We start from the raw sequence: 17,602 nt of genomic DNA on the forward strand, positions 1-17,602 counted from the left end.
ATGCCATCCAAAGGGACCTGGATAGGCTGGAGAAGTGGGCCTATGTGAACCGCATGAGGTTCAACAAGTCCAAGCATAAGGTGCTGCACCTGGGTTGGGGCAATCCCATACACGAGTACAGACTGGGAGAAGAACTCATTCAGAGCAGCCCTGTGAAGAGAGACTTGGGCGTTCTGGTGGACAAAAGGCTTGACATGAACCAATAGTGCATGCTGGCAGCCCACAAGGCCAACTGCATTCTGTGCTCCATCAAAAGAGGAGTGACCAGCAAGTCGATGGAGGTGATTGTGCCCCTCTACTCTGCCCTCATGAGTCCCCACTTGGAGTACTGCATCCAGGTCTGGGGCCCCCAGCACAAGAAAGATGTGGACATCTTAGAACGAGCCCAAAGGACGGCCACAAAGGTGATCAGAGTGCACCTCCTATGAAGAAGGGCTGAGAGAACTGGGGATGTTCAGCCTGGAGAAGAGAAGGCTCCAGAGAGAACTCATTGCAGCCTTTCAATACTTAAAGGAGGCTTATAAAAAGGGTGGAGAGGGGCACTTGGGTAGATGATGATAGGACAAGGGGGAATGGTCTTAAACTAAGAGAGGATATATTTAGACTAGGCATTAGGAAGAAATTCTTCACTGTAAGGGTGGTGAGACACTGGAACAGGTTGCCCAGAGAAGTTGTGGATGTGCCCCATCCCTGGAGGCATTCAAGGCCAGGATGGATGGAGCCTTGGCCAACCAGATCTAGTGGGTGGCATCTCTGCGTATGGCAGTGGTGTTGGAACTAGATGGTCTTTGAGGTCCCTTCCAACCCAAGCCATGATATATAGTTAATATATATATACACACATATATATAGTCATACATATTAACTATATAATATATAATAATATATGCTCATCTATTAAGTTATTCAGTTTAACAAATACATTTTCTGAAGGAAGATTCAGCCCAAGATAATTTTTGACAGGTTCCTCTAATATGTAATCTAGCAGCAGAGGAAACTCTCCTTCTGGGAAACCTTTACTGACAACTCATTTAATAAAAGTACTGCTAGACAAGTGTTGCTGCATTTAAGTAATACTCAGTGAGTGAATCCCACGAGATGGTTGCTTTGGTTGCAACACAGATCTGTAGGGTGTCTTGCTCGTGGGACTACTGATTCTACTGACGTAGCCCAGCAGAGAAACAGCATAATGGAGATGATGCATGACTCTGATGTGTTTTTCAGACCTTTATGATCCACTTTATACAAATATGTCAGACTAATGGTCAGTATTAGCCCAGGCTATTGAAAGATCGAAAGCAATGTTAGAAACATTGTTTATCTTCCCCAAATGCTGATTTTCAGAGTTGTTGAGTGTTCTGCTCTTTGCCATCAAATCAGTAGGTTCTGTGAGCTCCGTGTTTCTGCAAACTAGCTTAACACTGGTTATGATTTTGCTTATTTTCCTAGAGTGCTTTTTTTGCACTCCTAAGGTCATAAGAAATCAGATCATATTTTACTTCGATGAAAACCTGCTTTTTTCTTTTTGTTTCCTGGAAGTTTTATGTTCTGATTCTGAAACAGTTCAGACAAATGTAATAGCATGTCAGACTAACGGTTAGTCGTATAACTGTTAATTTTGAAATCCTAATATGATCCATTGTGATTGTAGTTGTATGTAGTCACTTACTGAAAATTTTCTATGATATCCTTGCTTTCTTATAATGCTTTCTTACTAATCTTTCCACAGAGCATCTAAGATATGCAAGATTCTTCAGGAGCATTTACACCCTGCTAGTGTTCTATTGCATAAGTTGCAGTTTGCTATTTTGAATATTCTTAAAATCTTTTCAGGTTGGTTACTGTTGTAGTGACTGCTTGTGTCACCATATGTATTAGTAGCATAATGTAAAGACTTTACTATGAGCAACCCTTTGTAAAATTCAGCAAATTTTGGTGATGCCAAGTAAGGCAAGCATACTGATGCAGGAAAACGATCCTAGCAATGGCAAAGGAAAATATTTTGACGCAGATCACATAAAGGGATGATTTTCAGAATGGTCACATTGATTCAAAATCTCAGTGAAAGCAGGTGGTCTGGCAACTATTCCTCTCTTCTCTCATTTTTAGGCATGTGCTCTTTCCCCTCTTCCTGCGCTTCTGCGCTTGCTCTGACACACCAGGACCTCTTCATCCTTGATTCAACTCTCAAACCCAGCAAACGGCTGTATAGGCATGGCATTTAGGTTTTGTCTTGCCTTTTTCTACTGGACATTTTACTGTTAGCCTAGTGAACTGAGTCATGTTGCAGCAGTTTTTTAATGAGCTAGAGTGTTTTTTTTTTTTTTTTTTTTTTTTTTTTTTTTTTTAATGCAGCTTATAGCTGATAGAAAGGAAAAATGGGGCAAGTGTATAAATGAAGTTTCACCTCCCACTTCGGCGTGGATTGAGCTAAATTGAGCCCAGTGGATCCAGTGGATTGGCTACCTGTAGCTGAATAACTTCACCTTCAACAAATTGCTCTAATTTGAATGCCTTAATCTTATTCTTTGCATATGGGTGCCCAAGACCCGCACTTTGAGAAAGGCTCTGTAGTGATGTAAGCATATAATTTCGTATTATGTTATGGAGAACAGTAATGGGAATTTAATCAAACAAGCCTTTCTTGTCCTCTAATGGAAAATAAGTCTGACCAGAAATATTTTTCAGTGCCTTTAACATATCAAAATTTCTTTTTAAAAACTTTTCTGTCCCTTTTTGTTTGGTCAACTGTTAATCTGATGACAGTGGTTACTTATTTATTTGTAACTGATTAAGCTTTGGACATTTTCTCTTACAGAAGAACCAGCTGTCGCCAGCAACTTTTTCTGTGTTGTCACAAAGTGTAAAGATGACATAATGAGTCATTTACTTGTCTCTGTCATTGAAGGAATCAATTTGGTTCAAGATCATTATCAGGTTTGAGTGGTTTCCACACCTACAGGTGTTATGTACAGATGCATTAAACTTTGGGAACTAATGTCAGGAGTATTTTTTTCCTGTTCTCTGAATGATTGCTTCCCATAGTGACTTTACAAAGCTAAGGTTTGTATGGGTATAGTTCTGAGGAGTTTTACAGTGATACACAGAAGGGATTTTTAAGTAAATATTACTGAGCTTTGACAGCTGTAAATATAACTAAAATTACTGTATCATGAATAAGTAAAACACCATTCAATACCAAACAGCAGGTCATTTTAGTTTTTAAATATTGCGATACTGCTAATCTCATGAATAAGAGTACATTTATTCTTTTAAATCTTTACAGGAACAGATGTAAGATCAAGCTAAATACAAATAGACTTCTTAGTCAGACTTATTCCAACTAAAATAGAAATTGTCATTACTTGTTGAGGTCAGTTTTTGTTTTTCTTAACAGTATATGAAATTTCCAGCAGTCCTGGTTGGGAGAAGTAACATTTGTCATTTCAGTCACTTGTCCAGAGCAGGAAACAGGCCTTTGGATATCATAGGCAGACATGTGCATGCATGCTTGCATGTACACTCACATAGAAAATACTAGCTTCATGCTTTTAGTACTTAATTTACTTCCCCTGTTCATGAAATAGTTCTTCCAGTCTGTACTCTCTCTACCTGGAGATTTTGCTGACATGAATGGAAATTCAATATTTTAATGTAAACAAGGTGTCAGAAACACCACTCATATCTCAAAGTAGTCTTTTGCTGAACAGATGTATTTCTGGAGTCTCCAGTGCTCCATGACATACTTCTGCAAAAAAATGAAAAAATAAAGTAAGATCAGAAATGTGAATTTTGACTTATTTTCTCCTGAATTCTATGCAAAGCATAAAACAAGAAATGTCTTTTACACGGGTATCCAGAATTCTCAGTTTGCTGAAAAGAAAGTGATGTTTAGACCAGTTATTTAAGAAAACTAAAAAATGGTTAGCCTACAATTATAAAAAGATTTTATTGAAATGAAATGTCACAAATTTTGGCATTTCTGTTATTGGATGAACATCCCTGATGTTACGTCAAATTCACAAGCACACTTGTTTTCAAAACTGAAATCTTTGAGAATTCCTTGGTTCTTGAAAATCTTTGGTCCACTTTCAATTACAAATACAACGAATAAATGAGTAGTACCTTACCCACATTCTCATTTGAAAATATGCCTTATTTGATTGCCAAGACCTTCTACTTCAAGAAATAACACGATCTCATGAATTTGCTAACAAATTGATCACTCTGTTTTGCAGCACATTGAAAGAATGTGGCTTGCTTTCAACAAGGGGGATTGTGAGAGCATGGCATATATAAACCAGAAACTTTCAAATACCCTGGAGAGTTTCCTGAGAGCCTTATGGAATACCACTGATGGCAGCTGTGAATGTCAACTAATGTTGGGGAACATTCAGAGACCCTTGCAAATGTAAAGCCTTTTACATTTTGGTACTCAAAATGTTTCTTGTTAGTGATGCTATTTTGTGCTTGTATGTTATAAATTATGTAATTACAGGAGAAATACTTTTAATCAAAATCTCTTTAAGCTTTGTTCATGTAGCTGAAAATTGAGCAGATACAATGCACAAATTATTTAGGTTCCAATTTAGTAAAATTCTGGATATTTCCAAAAACCTTTATGCTTTTGCTGAGCCCTTGCAACACATCTTGCTGCTTCACAAGGAATGCTTTGAATGCTCTGAATCACAACTAAGAAAAAAATTATTTTCCATTACCTCAAAATGTTGATATCTTTTTTTTTTTTTTTTTAAAATTTAAAGCTGTTTTGCTATGCACTTGTCCTCTCAGCAGCTGGATATATTTCAGAAAACATTAAACATTCAGGTCAGTTCAGACAGTCAGAAACATGGGATGGTGCTTGTAAACTATCAGGATTGAGCTCTGAATAATTTCAAATATTTGTTTTTTACTTGCGAAAAAATAGTAGATTTTAAGTGAACAAATAAAACTACTGTGATAGATTATTTCAAATGAATTGCCAGATAAAAGTGGCCCTTCTTATAATTGTTGCTGTTCTAGTATATCTGATTATTTGTATAATAGGCTTAAATGTGAATTACTGTAATAACATGGAAGAACGTGAGCCTGGATGTTCTTCTTTTAGGCCATATACTTGCATCCAGTGTTTTAATGGCAAATAATGTCTGAAGTGTCTATACTCTTTATTACTTGAAGTAGAATTAGATAGACTTAATTCATTACTCTGCTCTGGTGAGGCTGCACCTTGAGTACTCTGTTCAGTTTTGGTCCCCTCACTACAAGAAGGACATCGAGGCCCTGGAGCATGTCCAGAGAAGGATTACGAAGCTGGCGAAGGGCCTGGAACACAAGTCCTATGAGGAGCAGCTGAGGGAACTGGGGTTGTTTAGTCTGGAGAAGAGGAGGCTCAAGGGAGACCTTATTGGTCTCTACAACTGCCTGAAAGGAAGGTGTGGGGAGCTGGGGGTCGGCCTCTTCTCACAGGTAACTAGTGCTAGGACTAGAGGGAATGGCCTCAAGTTGTGCCAAGGGAGGTTTAGGTTGGAAATTAAAAGACATATCTTCTCAGAAGGAATAGTCAGGAGTCAGAATGGGTTGCCCAGGGAGGTGGCAGCATCACCGTTCCTGGGTGCATTCAAGGAAAGGTTGGACCTGGTGCTTAGGGACATGGTTTAGTTGGTGATATTGGTAGTAGGGTGATGCTTGCACCAGATGATCTTGAAGATCTTTTCCAACCTTAATGATTCTATGGTTTGGATCAGCAGTGCTTTATATCCCTAGGTTTTTTTATCTCTTTATTAAAATGTATTAAGTTTATAAAAAATAAATTCAAATTTTATTAAAAATAAGCACAGCATGGGAAGGTGTGTGGAGGTCCCTACCTCATGCACAGTGTGCACAGAGTGTAACTTGACCCTTTTGCCTCAGTTCATGACTGTTTCACTATTTGTGATATTTTTTAATACATACTGAAGTCAATGACTTAGTTCTGATAAAGTGTGAATCTAAGGCTTTCATTTCAGGTTGGCTGAAAATTGGGAACTACAGTTGTCAGAAAATCCTGTGCTAGCTTTTCTTAGAAATTTTAATCTTTTGAATGGTGAGTTGTTATTTTCTTCAGTAATTTTTTGAAAGTCAGTGCTGTTTCTTTCTTTTTTTTCTTTTTCTTTTTCTTTTTCTTTTTCTTTTTCTTTTTCTTTTTCTTTTCCTTTTCCTTTTCCTTTTCCTTTTCCTTTTCCTTTTCCTTTTCCTTTTCCTTTTCCTTTTCCTTTTCCTTTTCCTTTTCCTTTTCCTTTTCCTTTTCCTTTTTCTTTTTCTTCTTTTTTTTTTTTCAAAACAATGTCATTCTTTTTTTTTTAAACTGTAAAGGTATGCTGCTTATGGAGATTGACAACGTTATACAGGTGCATGTACTTGTCTTAGCACATGACAGCATAGTTTAGCCTATTCAGTAATATGCAGTGAGTCATTGGAGAGAGGACTCAAGTTAGTGGAAGAAGAAAATCTTAAAGGATTAAAGGACAAAAGGCTGCTTCACTAACTTCATATGTTCTCATAACACAGGGTTGTGGGGTAACCCATGCTCTGTTAGGATAATGCAAACAGATGCACAAGCCCTTCAGTCTGCCATGAGAATGACCTTTAAATTTGATGTAGAAGTGAATTACATGATATGAAATTTTTATGCCCTTTGTGACCTCTCAGAATAACTCTAGAGAGGAGGCTACAGTCTGTTGGGAACTTAAGCAGATTGGTACTGTTGGCATTATTTTGCTTCTCTTCCAGATATGAAAGTCAAAGATTGTGTGCAGAATATTACTGAGCTGAGGCTGGACATTCTTTCTTCTGTCAACATTTCTGAAGAAACTTTCAGTGCTATCTTGGAAGCCAGTATCTCTTATTCAAAGGTAAAAGATCAAAAAGAAGTGTTAAATTAACAGGTTGACCCATAGCCTACTCTGACAACTGAAATAAAAGCCAACTTGTATGCGTGGAATCTTCTATTTTCACTTGTCACATGTTGAAAATAACAATATGAAGCATTAAGAGAAAAACTTACAGTAGCATCAGTCTTGTCTAAATGTGATTCGTGCACTCGTTTGTGCTGACACTGAATTTGAGCTTTGCTATCTTGGTAGTGTTGAGAAGGTGAGACTGCTGAAGAAATCATTTTGTATCTTCCCACTTCTGAGTCCTGCAATACAGAGTAGTCTGATTTGTTTTATTTTATGTGGTGTGCTCCTCATTGTTCTTATATTCTCATCTGTATTTTGCCTTACCTTCATTTTATCTGTTTACTTGTCTGTTGAATATTGTCTAAGGCTGGATTGTGTAAGTCTTCTGAGTGAAGGACTGTGTGAGTTGCCATTGCTGCCGTTTCTGGTGATCCCTGCAATCATATAGTAGAAATTATGAAAGCTGCCAGCTGACTGCATGTTCCCTCTCCTGTTAATGCCCGTGTGACCGAAAAGAGTTGGAGGTACATTTGGTATAAATTGGTCAGGTCCATCAAGCAGCCACTGGATGGCACTAATGCTCCACTTGCAAAAATAGTTGCAAGTTTTCTTCTTGAAAGTGTGTCTATTAAAAAAAAGCAGTTCAGACAATCATAACTACTTGTAGATTATTTGTTCTTCTTCTCCTTTGGCAATGTGGCTTCCTTTATTGTTAGCTTGTTATTTTGATACCAGTAAATGGTAATGAGAGAAGTCATCTGGAAGTGATTCAGTTAAATAGGATTTTGTGCACCTTTGATCTTTTGGAATAATAATGCTAATTGACTGACTTTTCAAATGATTTTCTATTCTCTCTCTCTCTCTCTCTCTTTTTTTTTTTTTTTTTTTTCCAGAGTACTATGTAGAGTTCGGATATATGCACACATCCCACATATGCATATTTATACAGATTTTTTTTTTTTTTGTGTGTGTGTGTGTGCATAAGCACTTAAATTTTCCCTCAGTCCAACTGGAGCATTAAAGCCTATGTCTCTTAGTGATTATAAAATATATACAAATACTTTTTCAAGCTATAATTTAAGCATGACCTATTACTTTTGTGGTTTATATGGCCACTGTCAGAAAAACATAGTGATACTCACAGGCCCTTTGCAGCCCTGGATTTCTGTGATTGTACAGTACTAATGTGCTTGCTTCTGGGATAGTTGCTCATACTTGCTGTGATTAACCTTTCTGCCTCAATATTATGCTCTGGCCATCTTCATTGCCATGGAATTGTATTTAAAACTGGCTCAAAATTTTTAATCTCAAGATTATACGCATTCATTCACTGAACATCGGAGTTTGGCATAGCTCTGGTACTCACAAAGCTGTAAGGAAAGTTCAGGGGGACTTGATCTAGTAAGTAAAACACTGAATGAATTAAAAGTGGAGTGAAACTGTAACGTTCTTGTAGGGCATGAATCAAACTTCCTTTAAAACAAGAAGTCCAAATCAGTAACCTCTTATACTGCTAGTGGAATTATATCTACACTCATATTCTGGTCTCTATACACATACAAAATGTCAATATTTAAAGGTATAGAAGTGCTTTGGAATCACAAAGACAAAATTCTAGAAAAAGAATCTGAAATTCAGTAGGTTGCAGATTAAAATGTTTATAGGAATTAAAGAATTAAGTTGCATGCCTCAGCCAACTGTGGCTCCCAATTTGATTTTGTTGGCGATCCTCTCCCTCACTGGGTGATGATACCAGCTGCAGATGCATTCAGTGGAGGCAATACAGGTGGGTTCCAACCTAGGGAGTACAGCAGAGCCCTGAGTACTGATATATCTGGGCTGCCAGCATTTGTCTTTGTGTGAAATATTTGTAGGAAGAAAAATATAATCCAAGGAGCCTTTATTGTAGTTTCACCCAAGGTCTGCTTGGGATTTTGTCTCTTCTTTCTGTGTTAAATAATTTCAAAAGACTGTTGAACTGAGAAATGTGAGCTGGCTGAGAGTGAACATTGTGTCATCCCTAAGTATTTTGTGTGCACCCTCTGAAAGAAGGAAGTCCATATTGTTTGACTTTAAAATGATTCACACATCTACATTCTGATCTTCAGGTGTTTCTGCTGCAAAGATGTATATCTGTTGGAATGGGTATGGGCAGCATTGTTAATATACCTGTTTATGGTATCAGTGCTCATAGAATGAATTATTGACCTGTTCAGAAATGAAAAAATAAATGTTTATAAGAAATATATTTCATCTGTTTATAGGCACATAGAATTTAAAGTGAGAACACACCAATCTGTTAGAGAGCTGTATAGTTCATTCTTTCAGTTCTGTTGACAACTGCAAATTGTTATGTTACTGTGACAAATTCTCATTTTATTGACTATAAAACAAGGTCATGCATTTTGGGGAGAAAAAATGTTGATATACATACACTGTGATAGGTTTTTTACAGTGCCTTTGTGGGAGCTTTAACTGGAAGATGTGATGAAGAAGTACTTAGCTTGTTGCTAAAGCTACCTGAAATCAACAAAACTTCTCTGGCAGTAGAAGAAATATGTTCTTTACCAGCACTGGACATGTATACCATGTTTGTACTGATTATACAGAATTTGAATTTACGTCATATCATTTACACGGTAAGATGGGGGAAAATAAATCATTCAGTACTTACGCTTTTCTTTTGAAGGTGGTCTAAAGCATGCAGGGACACAAACGAATAATTCAGTTAATGAATGTAATGAAAGTTGTTGCTTCAGATGTTCTTTATCTGTGGAAGCAAGCACTGGCCACATGGTGCTTTTTGTCTTCGTTTAGCTCCACAAAACAAACATAACAGTTGAATGGGAGTGGTAGATCCTACTGTATTCCATTTCTTGATTCCTCAGGAAAATTATCACTGATGAATTAATTATGAAAGTATTAGAGAAAACAGAAAGTCAGAGATGCAGTTTTATTAATCTTTTGCAGAATTTGCAGTTCATGGGATTAGTCACTTAATCTCTAAGTGTGAAACACTGATTTGACATCATTGAAACTGAAACCATCATAGGAACCCACATTACATGAATTGCAAACTTATTTCCTAGGAAGAAATCATAGCACCCTGGAACACATTTTATTTGTAATGGTAATCACACAGAATTCAGGTGGCTCCTTCAGGAAGAATGTATTATGCTTTTCCAGCTCTCAGGATAAGTCTTTCTATAAGGGCAAAATCCACATATTTTATGTGACCTGAGACAGATGACTTTAACCTGATTCATAACCTCTCCGTGGTCCTTAACAATGCTTAATGCAACCAAATGATTGTGATGGCGACAGTGTCTGTTGGCATCCACTCAGTCTAATCCAACTGAAAATACCCTGCAGTTATTTACCCAGGTAGAAGAATCCTAGAAGACTGATGGTGGTGGCAGACAGTGTATGTATACTCCTGGAAAATAATGAGAATAATACAGTGCCAAAACTATAATAAAGGGGATGAAGAAGTCTGCAGCAAATCTGTTTTGTCTATATAATTATAGATAATCTGGAATCTAATGTAGGTTTTCAGTAAGGTGCTTCTACTTGTAAGAGCAAAATTATTAGATGGGATTTGTGGTAAATAGCAGTCGTTTATTTCATTTTTTTGGGGGTCATTATTAAGTACAAATAGCTGAAAGACAACTATAGCAGAGTGAGGAAGAACATTTTGTTCAAAAGCCATAGATCCTGGATTATATTATGGGAGGAAGTGGACGAAAAAGAAGAAAAAACAGTGCTCTTTCAGATGGGCTTTTTTACTGAACCCTGCTGAAGCATAATGAATTCCTAGTACAGAATAAAAAATGCTATTAGCTCATCCTAAATTTTTGTGGAAGTTTTGGTAATGTTTTAATCAAATAAAAGTTTATTATGGTATATTTATGTTTTGAATGTGTGAAAGCAGGTGAAGCCTGAGAAGAAAATTAGGAACAGACATTATTATAGTAGGAAGTGTCTTAGTCAAACACAGGTGGATAAAATAAAGATAATCAGAGGAAGCAGCTGGAAGTATATAATGAGATTATATTGTTTTTATTATCATGCATAGTCAGGTAACTTGATAAATCAGTCTGCACTACCATAACATCTTAAATGGCCTATAAAAACAAGGGAGAGAGAGAAAATTCTTAATGTCAAAACACGCATGGTGGCAAAAGCAAAAGGACAGTTGAACTTTGGTCAAATAGAGTATGAAAAACACATAATTATTTTATGTAAAAAACATCATGTATGAGACATGAGAATGGAGGAATGGATTGTTAGCAAAGTGTGTTTTTTAATGTGATTCCTAAAGCAACTAAAGTGGTTACTAGATTTAATTTAAATTACAAGTTATTTTAAAAATATTAAACTGTTGCGTTTAGCACCCTTAACCTGTTGAAGGAGAGGTTCTCATTTACATTGAATTCCAAAGGGGCAGACTGTTGCAGATGCTGTTAGCGTGAAGTTGGGTAGGACAGCTCTTCACCTTTGTATTTATATACATATTATTGGGATTTTAATTACTCATATGTCATAGGCCAGTTCTAACATAAGAGAAATTTTCTTTATGTGAATTTGAGAGTGCTAGGGAGCTTTGTTAAACATGATTTGCAGGAGTGTTTTGTAATTAGTTTTAGAAACAGAATATTTTTGAGTGTTTCATTGAAGGTTAAAATTTCTTATTCTACTTTGAGTTTATTGCCATGATTTTTCCTTCTTTTCCAAGAATAAGATACCATCTGAGATGGGTGATGTACTAAGCACATTGCTGGATGTGGTCTCTAGTATCAGCTCCCTTCTCAATAAAGTCCAGCATGTCATGGAAAACCTTCCAGTGTTCCTCCAAGCAATTCAGAACATTGGTGTGCTTGACACGTTGCCGCAGGTATGTGTATGATTTTCTTTGTGCAGACTTAATTCCCGTTGTGAGGTGCTTTATTGGGGTTGTGTGCTAAGTAAGGAGAAACACAAGTAGAAATTCTATCTTAGAAAGTTAGAGAGAAGAGAGCCTATATACCTTGATCTCTTTCAAGCACTCTGGTAATTTTGAGACCACATCAATGAGTTGTTTGTAATACCTTTTTTTTTTTTGGTAACTTATGAGAGCATAGCCAAAGTTCATATGGTGTTAGGCTACTGATTAATGATATAGCATGTTTATCTGTGATTTGGAGAGAGACATACTTTTTTTTTTTTTTAATGAATAAGCTATTTCTTTGTCTAGCAACTACTTAGTTTAATAAGAAATACCTTTGATTTTTAAGGAATAAGATGTGCAGTTCTTGGATCTGCCACAGAATTCTTGTTTTGTCCATTTTAATACTCTTGTGTCATAGCTCTGCTTGCTATTTAAAATTAAAGGTTGCCTGAAGTGAGATGATATTTCTTTTGTCCCTGCTATTAAGGATAGTTCCTGTGCACATCTGTACAACTAGCACAGTGATGTATTAGTATTGAACAAATCAGAAAAAAGATCTCTCCTTTTGAGGAGGTTCCAATTCCATAAGAAGACCCACTGACCTCTCTGACATTACCTTATTACTACTATGTGTGGAAAACAGGGTTGAATCTGGTACTAAAATTGCACTAAACTCTAAAGATCCCTTAGTGGTAAACATTGCAAAATGGTTAGTGACTACCATACCTGATAAATAGTGCCTTAAATACTGTTTTTCCTAGTGATTTGAATGTTCTCATGAGCTACTAATCTGTATGACTAAGTCGCATATTGTAAAATGCTGTTTTGTGCATATTTGTTATATTTTTTTTAGCATCTGTTCTTTGGAGTAGCTCTTTGACTGCCAGATACTTGGTTTTCATCAGAGGCATGGTTTTCATCTTTTCTATTCTTCTTTAACTAGGTCTAATTATGTCAGATTTAAGATTTTCCTTCCAAAAAAGAAAGTCTCCTTTACAGAGTGAAATCTCAGAACTTCCCAAAAGGTCACTGAAAAAAGTTTGCAAGGAATAAATCTAACAGCAGAGGGCCATCTGGTCTCAGTTTTAATCTTTGCTCTATGGTAACCCCTGTTATTCTGTAATATAGCACAGATTTAACCTCAGAATTTTTGTTCCGTTTTACATTTTTTTTGATTGCTTTCTGACACAATCTTTAATTCCTTAGCATTTTTTTTTATTAGAAATTGCTGTTTGTTTTTTGTCAACTAATTGTTTGTGGAGGATTAAAACACTCAGTGCCTATTTCTTTTGTTAATAAATTAACTATGTGATGTTTTCAAGGACCTTTCTGTCTCTAACTCTTGTGGACTAGTAAAAGTTGTTTATTTTTAAGTATCTTTTCTGTTTCAGGTTCAATTGCGTTTTTCTGCTTTCCAATAAATACCTTTAATTCCTGATTATTTTATTTCCTTCTTGTCTTTTCTATAGTGGCCTGACTTGTGTTGCTAAGTAAGTGTGTTGCTAAAATGCAGACACTACTTATAAACCTTTCTCCTTAAATATTTTCCTCAATTTCCAAGGAAGTTCCTTCTTCTGGATTTTTATTTTCATGATGACCAAAAGCAAAGTGGTTCAGTGGCCTAGAAAGATTACCGAATAAAGCATGTAAAGTTTTTAAAGTAAAAATATATGGACCTTAAACACAGAGTAAGACAGATTCTCTCCTTCCTTAACTGCTAATTGAAAAAAATATTGTTTTAGTATGATTTAAGAAAACAAACAAACAAAAACCCCAAACAAACCAAAAAACAACAGTTATGTACATAGTTGTTTTATTTTGTCTCAAGAACAAAATGAAAAGTAAGAAATACTATTTGAATATTTGTAAAATGTGAGGTTGAACTGGTGTGTTACATGTTGTAATAAAAGATGATGTAAAAACTCAATATTTACCACCCAGTAGTAATTGGAATACAGAGCTGCTTTCTGCTGTTACCTATATTGAGTGAATGGATAGTTCCCTTGAGGAAAAAACACTGCTGATTTCAATCATGATTTTAGCTTGTTTGCTTGCTGTTAGAAATTATTTGCTTATTTTCCAATGTGAAGTTTTGGCCTGTTTGTTACTCATGAATAGATAAGCCCAGGGCTGGAGGGGACTTGCTGAATTACTGAATGCTGTCACTTAATGAAAGGCAACCTCATTCTGTAATCCCCATGCTAAATTTAACAAGTTCTGTGTTAAAACTATCATTACTAGGAAGCCTCCCGGAGTCATAAATGTATAAAATTCTGAATTAAATTTATCGCTGGCTAGTACATTTGTTCTTGTATCAAAAATGTCTTGTAGCAATTATAACTTCTCTGACTTGTCCACATGTTTGTAGGAGGCTAGTTATAGTCCTTCCCTGTTTTCCTAGGTTAAACGGATTTCTTTTTGTGTTTGTTTTTGCTTTTTATTTATTTATTTTTCTTATAACAGTCTTGCTATTGTCTCAGACACCCACATCATCACATGCTGTGTTAAAGTCAATCTTGAATGCTGGCGATAAGAAGTCTGTACAGTCTTTGAGGGCAAGTATGGCTGGTGACTCTTGTAGTTCTGATCATTCATGTCTATGGCTGCTAAAATGGCTTTCTTGATCTTGCATTCACGTTTTCCATAAGCTTCATACATTTATGTCTCTTATTTCATCAAGGATAAGTAACAAACCCAGGTAAACATTTTATAATAGCAAATAATGATTTCAGCTGATAAATAATAATTTGCACTGGGTATCATATCTGGCTTCTCCTGAGTGCCTTCTGATTTTAGATTGTAGCAAATTTCAGTAATTCACTTCTCCTTTCAGGGCTAAAAACTCTTTACAATGGACTTAAGGTCAGTCTCAAGAAAACCATTAGTAACTTCTCTGTGATACAGTATTTTCTTTCTTTTTAACAGGATCCATGCAGTATCAAGACCATTCTTTACCTACTATATAGTTATTGAATGGATGCTAATCAATGTTTTCTATGATAAGAAGGTTTACTAGTTTCTAGAGTTTACCTAGATTAGAGATAGATCAAATCTTTTTCAGGAAATTCACCTGCCTTCCCAAATAAATGTATTGTGTTGGTCTGGAACAATACTTTGATAATGCATTAAATTCTACTCTTCACATACTATTTGCCTGCAACTCTTCTCCCCGTTAAAATGTATTGTGATACCTTGCCATATTAAACATCACCATTATTTCCTGAGGCATTGCGTCACTCATCATTGAGTATAGATGTGCTTCAAATGTTGACATTTAAATTTGATAAAATTTTAGTATAATAGAGATGTTGTTTTGCCTCTGCAGAATTAGGAATATCTATTTATCTGCATTGTTTCCTTTATCCTTTTGGTTTCATTGAAATTTGAATTATTTTAAATCTGCCTCTGCTTTTCCAGGAAAATGTCATTTTTTTTCTTTCATCTCTTCATGTAATAATCATGACTTTGTTTAAATCTGCTTTGCAATATGTAGTTTGGCTTGACTTTTGGGTTTACTTTATTGAATAGTTGTTATTTCTACCCCAGACAATTTTTTTTTTTCTAGTAATATTCTTTCCACTGTCCAATTAGGTCAGAAGTCCCCATGCTATGCGTTTTTTGCACCCATTTGACAATCCAGTTCCAGATAGCCTTTTAATCTGCCAACCTTCATTTTCCATGAGTCTGTTGCAAATGGCTTATTTTGTTTGTGGGAGGCTACTTGTCTGGATTTAAAAGCCTTGATTTTGCCTACTTTATTTAGTTTAAACTAGAAAAAGTGGATCAAAGATAATTTTTTATGAACAGGCATCCTATATAGTTCTCCTACTTTATCAAAGCAAACTTTTAGGAAACGTATCTTATGGAGTCAGTGGATATTTAGTTGAAAGACAGTAAGTAGATTTAGTCTGTTGGTGGCACTTCATTGCATAAATATTCATTATCTGAATTTCAAGTTATTTTGATTGGAACCAGAATTAATTAGTAAGTTTGTGCTCTTTGACTGAAATAAGCCACATTTACCCTTCTGGTACAAATAGTCACAAATAAGGATTCAAAACCACTCTTATTCAGCATAATGCATCAAGTTTATTCCTCTAGTGAAGTCCATGCCATCACATAAATTCAAGAGCTAGATGATGACGTTATGAAATCCAGATACCATTGTTTACTATGCTGTATGCTGAAAGTGTATGCCAGTTAGGTTCTGGTGGCAACCAACACTGAGTTTTGAATAATACTTGCTAGTAATAAAAAGTTTCTAATAGCATAACCTCTAAACTGTGATTTATTGCTTATGTAAAGTGCTGTACTGTTTTGAAAAATGACTCAAATAACAACAATGAAAAAAAAAAACATAGCCAGATTAACAACAAACCCACAACTTTTTTCAGTGAATCAAATGTCCATTTATTTCAGTGTTAAATGTTTTGTTGATGTATTAAAATCTTTTTCCTATTTGCCAGTTGTGCAGTCTTAAAATGATATCTGATAGTCCAGTTATGTTTTTCTTGACATGTATCTGCAACAGTAACGAATATCAGGTGTGCCAATATATCCTTCAGCTATACTTTTGCAGCAGGTTGCCTTGCAGTTGTATCCTCTTACAGCCATGCACCTGTGAAGCCTTCCATGAATTACCAGTTACAACTGAGCATGTAATTTGAAAAATGAAGTTGCACATTCTAGGAATATGATTAATGATGGTTCTTAAGCCATAAAAGTAGTCAGATTGCTGTCCTCAGTAGATGTATGCTAGTCATGAGCAAATGGCATTTGTAAAAGCTGGTATGACTCGAGATATGCAAAAACTAGAAGTACATTCAACAAATTAAAAGATGTACTTGAAAACTGGGTTTTCATGGCATATGCACTTTTTTTTTTTTCATTTTAACAACTGTTTTCATTGCAAGCATTCATATCTAAATGATCATGGTTGTTTCTGCTTTGTGAGACAGGACTCATCTACCAGAAGAGCAGAAACTGAAACAGGGAATCTCTAGTACAGTTGTCCTGATATTTCCATTCCTTTTGTGCTTACCCAGTACACAGTATTTTTAAAAGTTAATGTAATAGGCTATACTACTGTCTTTCATTCAGTACCCTGGTAACTGCAATACCTCCCTGCCACCCCCAGGCAACAAAGATGATCAGGAGAACAGAAAAGAGCACAGCAGGCCCTCATTCTTGTAGGCAGTTTCAACAATTTAATTCTGTTGATCTCCTTGGATGCCATATTGAGAGAACACCAGGGCTACTCCCTGAAGCTACTAAAAACAACTTTGGTTCATCTGTATTTCTGTTTGTTCTAGTTCTTGCAAGGTGGGCAGTTCAGAAGTTCAGCTGCTGGATCCCTGGAGTCTGTAATCAAGGCAATCTGTAGAGAAGAATCTTCATTTTTCAGCAACGCAAACCTCTTCATTGACATGCCCAGAATCACGGGACTCTTGGAGGACAATATGGCAAAATATGGCATTCCTGAAGACTCGAGTGAGAAAATCTATTGATAACAAGTTGCTTATATACTTTCACAGTTTGCAAAAGTTTCTCCCTATTAAAGGGAAATGTTTATATACCATCTGACATCTCAACTGATACTATACCTGAACACAAGGAATGATCAATACAAATTTTATGGCTGAGAGAAAATAGTGATGAGACACAAATAGTTCTGGTTGTTTCCTATCCTTTCAAATAATGAATAAAAATATTCCTGTCTTAGAGACATATTTATTAG

General features: G+C 35.9%; 1 protein-coding gene across 1 annotated transcript in view; it reads left to right on the forward strand.

Moving 5' to 3' along the window:
- The window catches only part of ABCA13 (ATP binding cassette subfamily A member 13), a 200,918-nt gene that overhangs the window by 42,621 nt on the left and 140,695 nt on the right, over positions 1 to 17,602 (forward strand). Inside the window, exons 18-25 of the mRNA XM_080580557.1 lie at positions 1,730 to 1,833; positions 2,819 to 2,937; positions 4,239 to 4,411; positions 6,006 to 6,082; positions 6,769 to 6,890; positions 9,383 to 9,577; positions 11,674 to 11,832; positions 17,178 to 17,355. Coding sequence (XP_080436683.1) covers positions 1,730 to 1,833; positions 2,819 to 2,937; positions 4,239 to 4,411; positions 6,006 to 6,082; positions 6,769 to 6,890; positions 9,383 to 9,577; positions 11,674 to 11,832; positions 17,178 to 17,355 — 1,127 coding nt within the window. The remainder of the gene's footprint in view (positions 1 to 1,729; positions 1,834 to 2,818; positions 2,938 to 4,238; positions 4,412 to 6,005; positions 6,083 to 6,768; positions 6,891 to 9,382; positions 9,578 to 11,673; positions 11,833 to 17,177; positions 17,356 to 17,602) is intronic.

This window comes from Anser brachyrhynchus (genome assembly GCF_964034855.1).
Source record: "Anser brachyrhynchus genome assembly, chromosome: 2".
In the NCBI taxonomy this organism is placed as follows: domain Eukaryota; kingdom Metazoa; phylum Chordata; class Aves; order Anseriformes; family Anatidae; genus Anser; species Anser brachyrhynchus.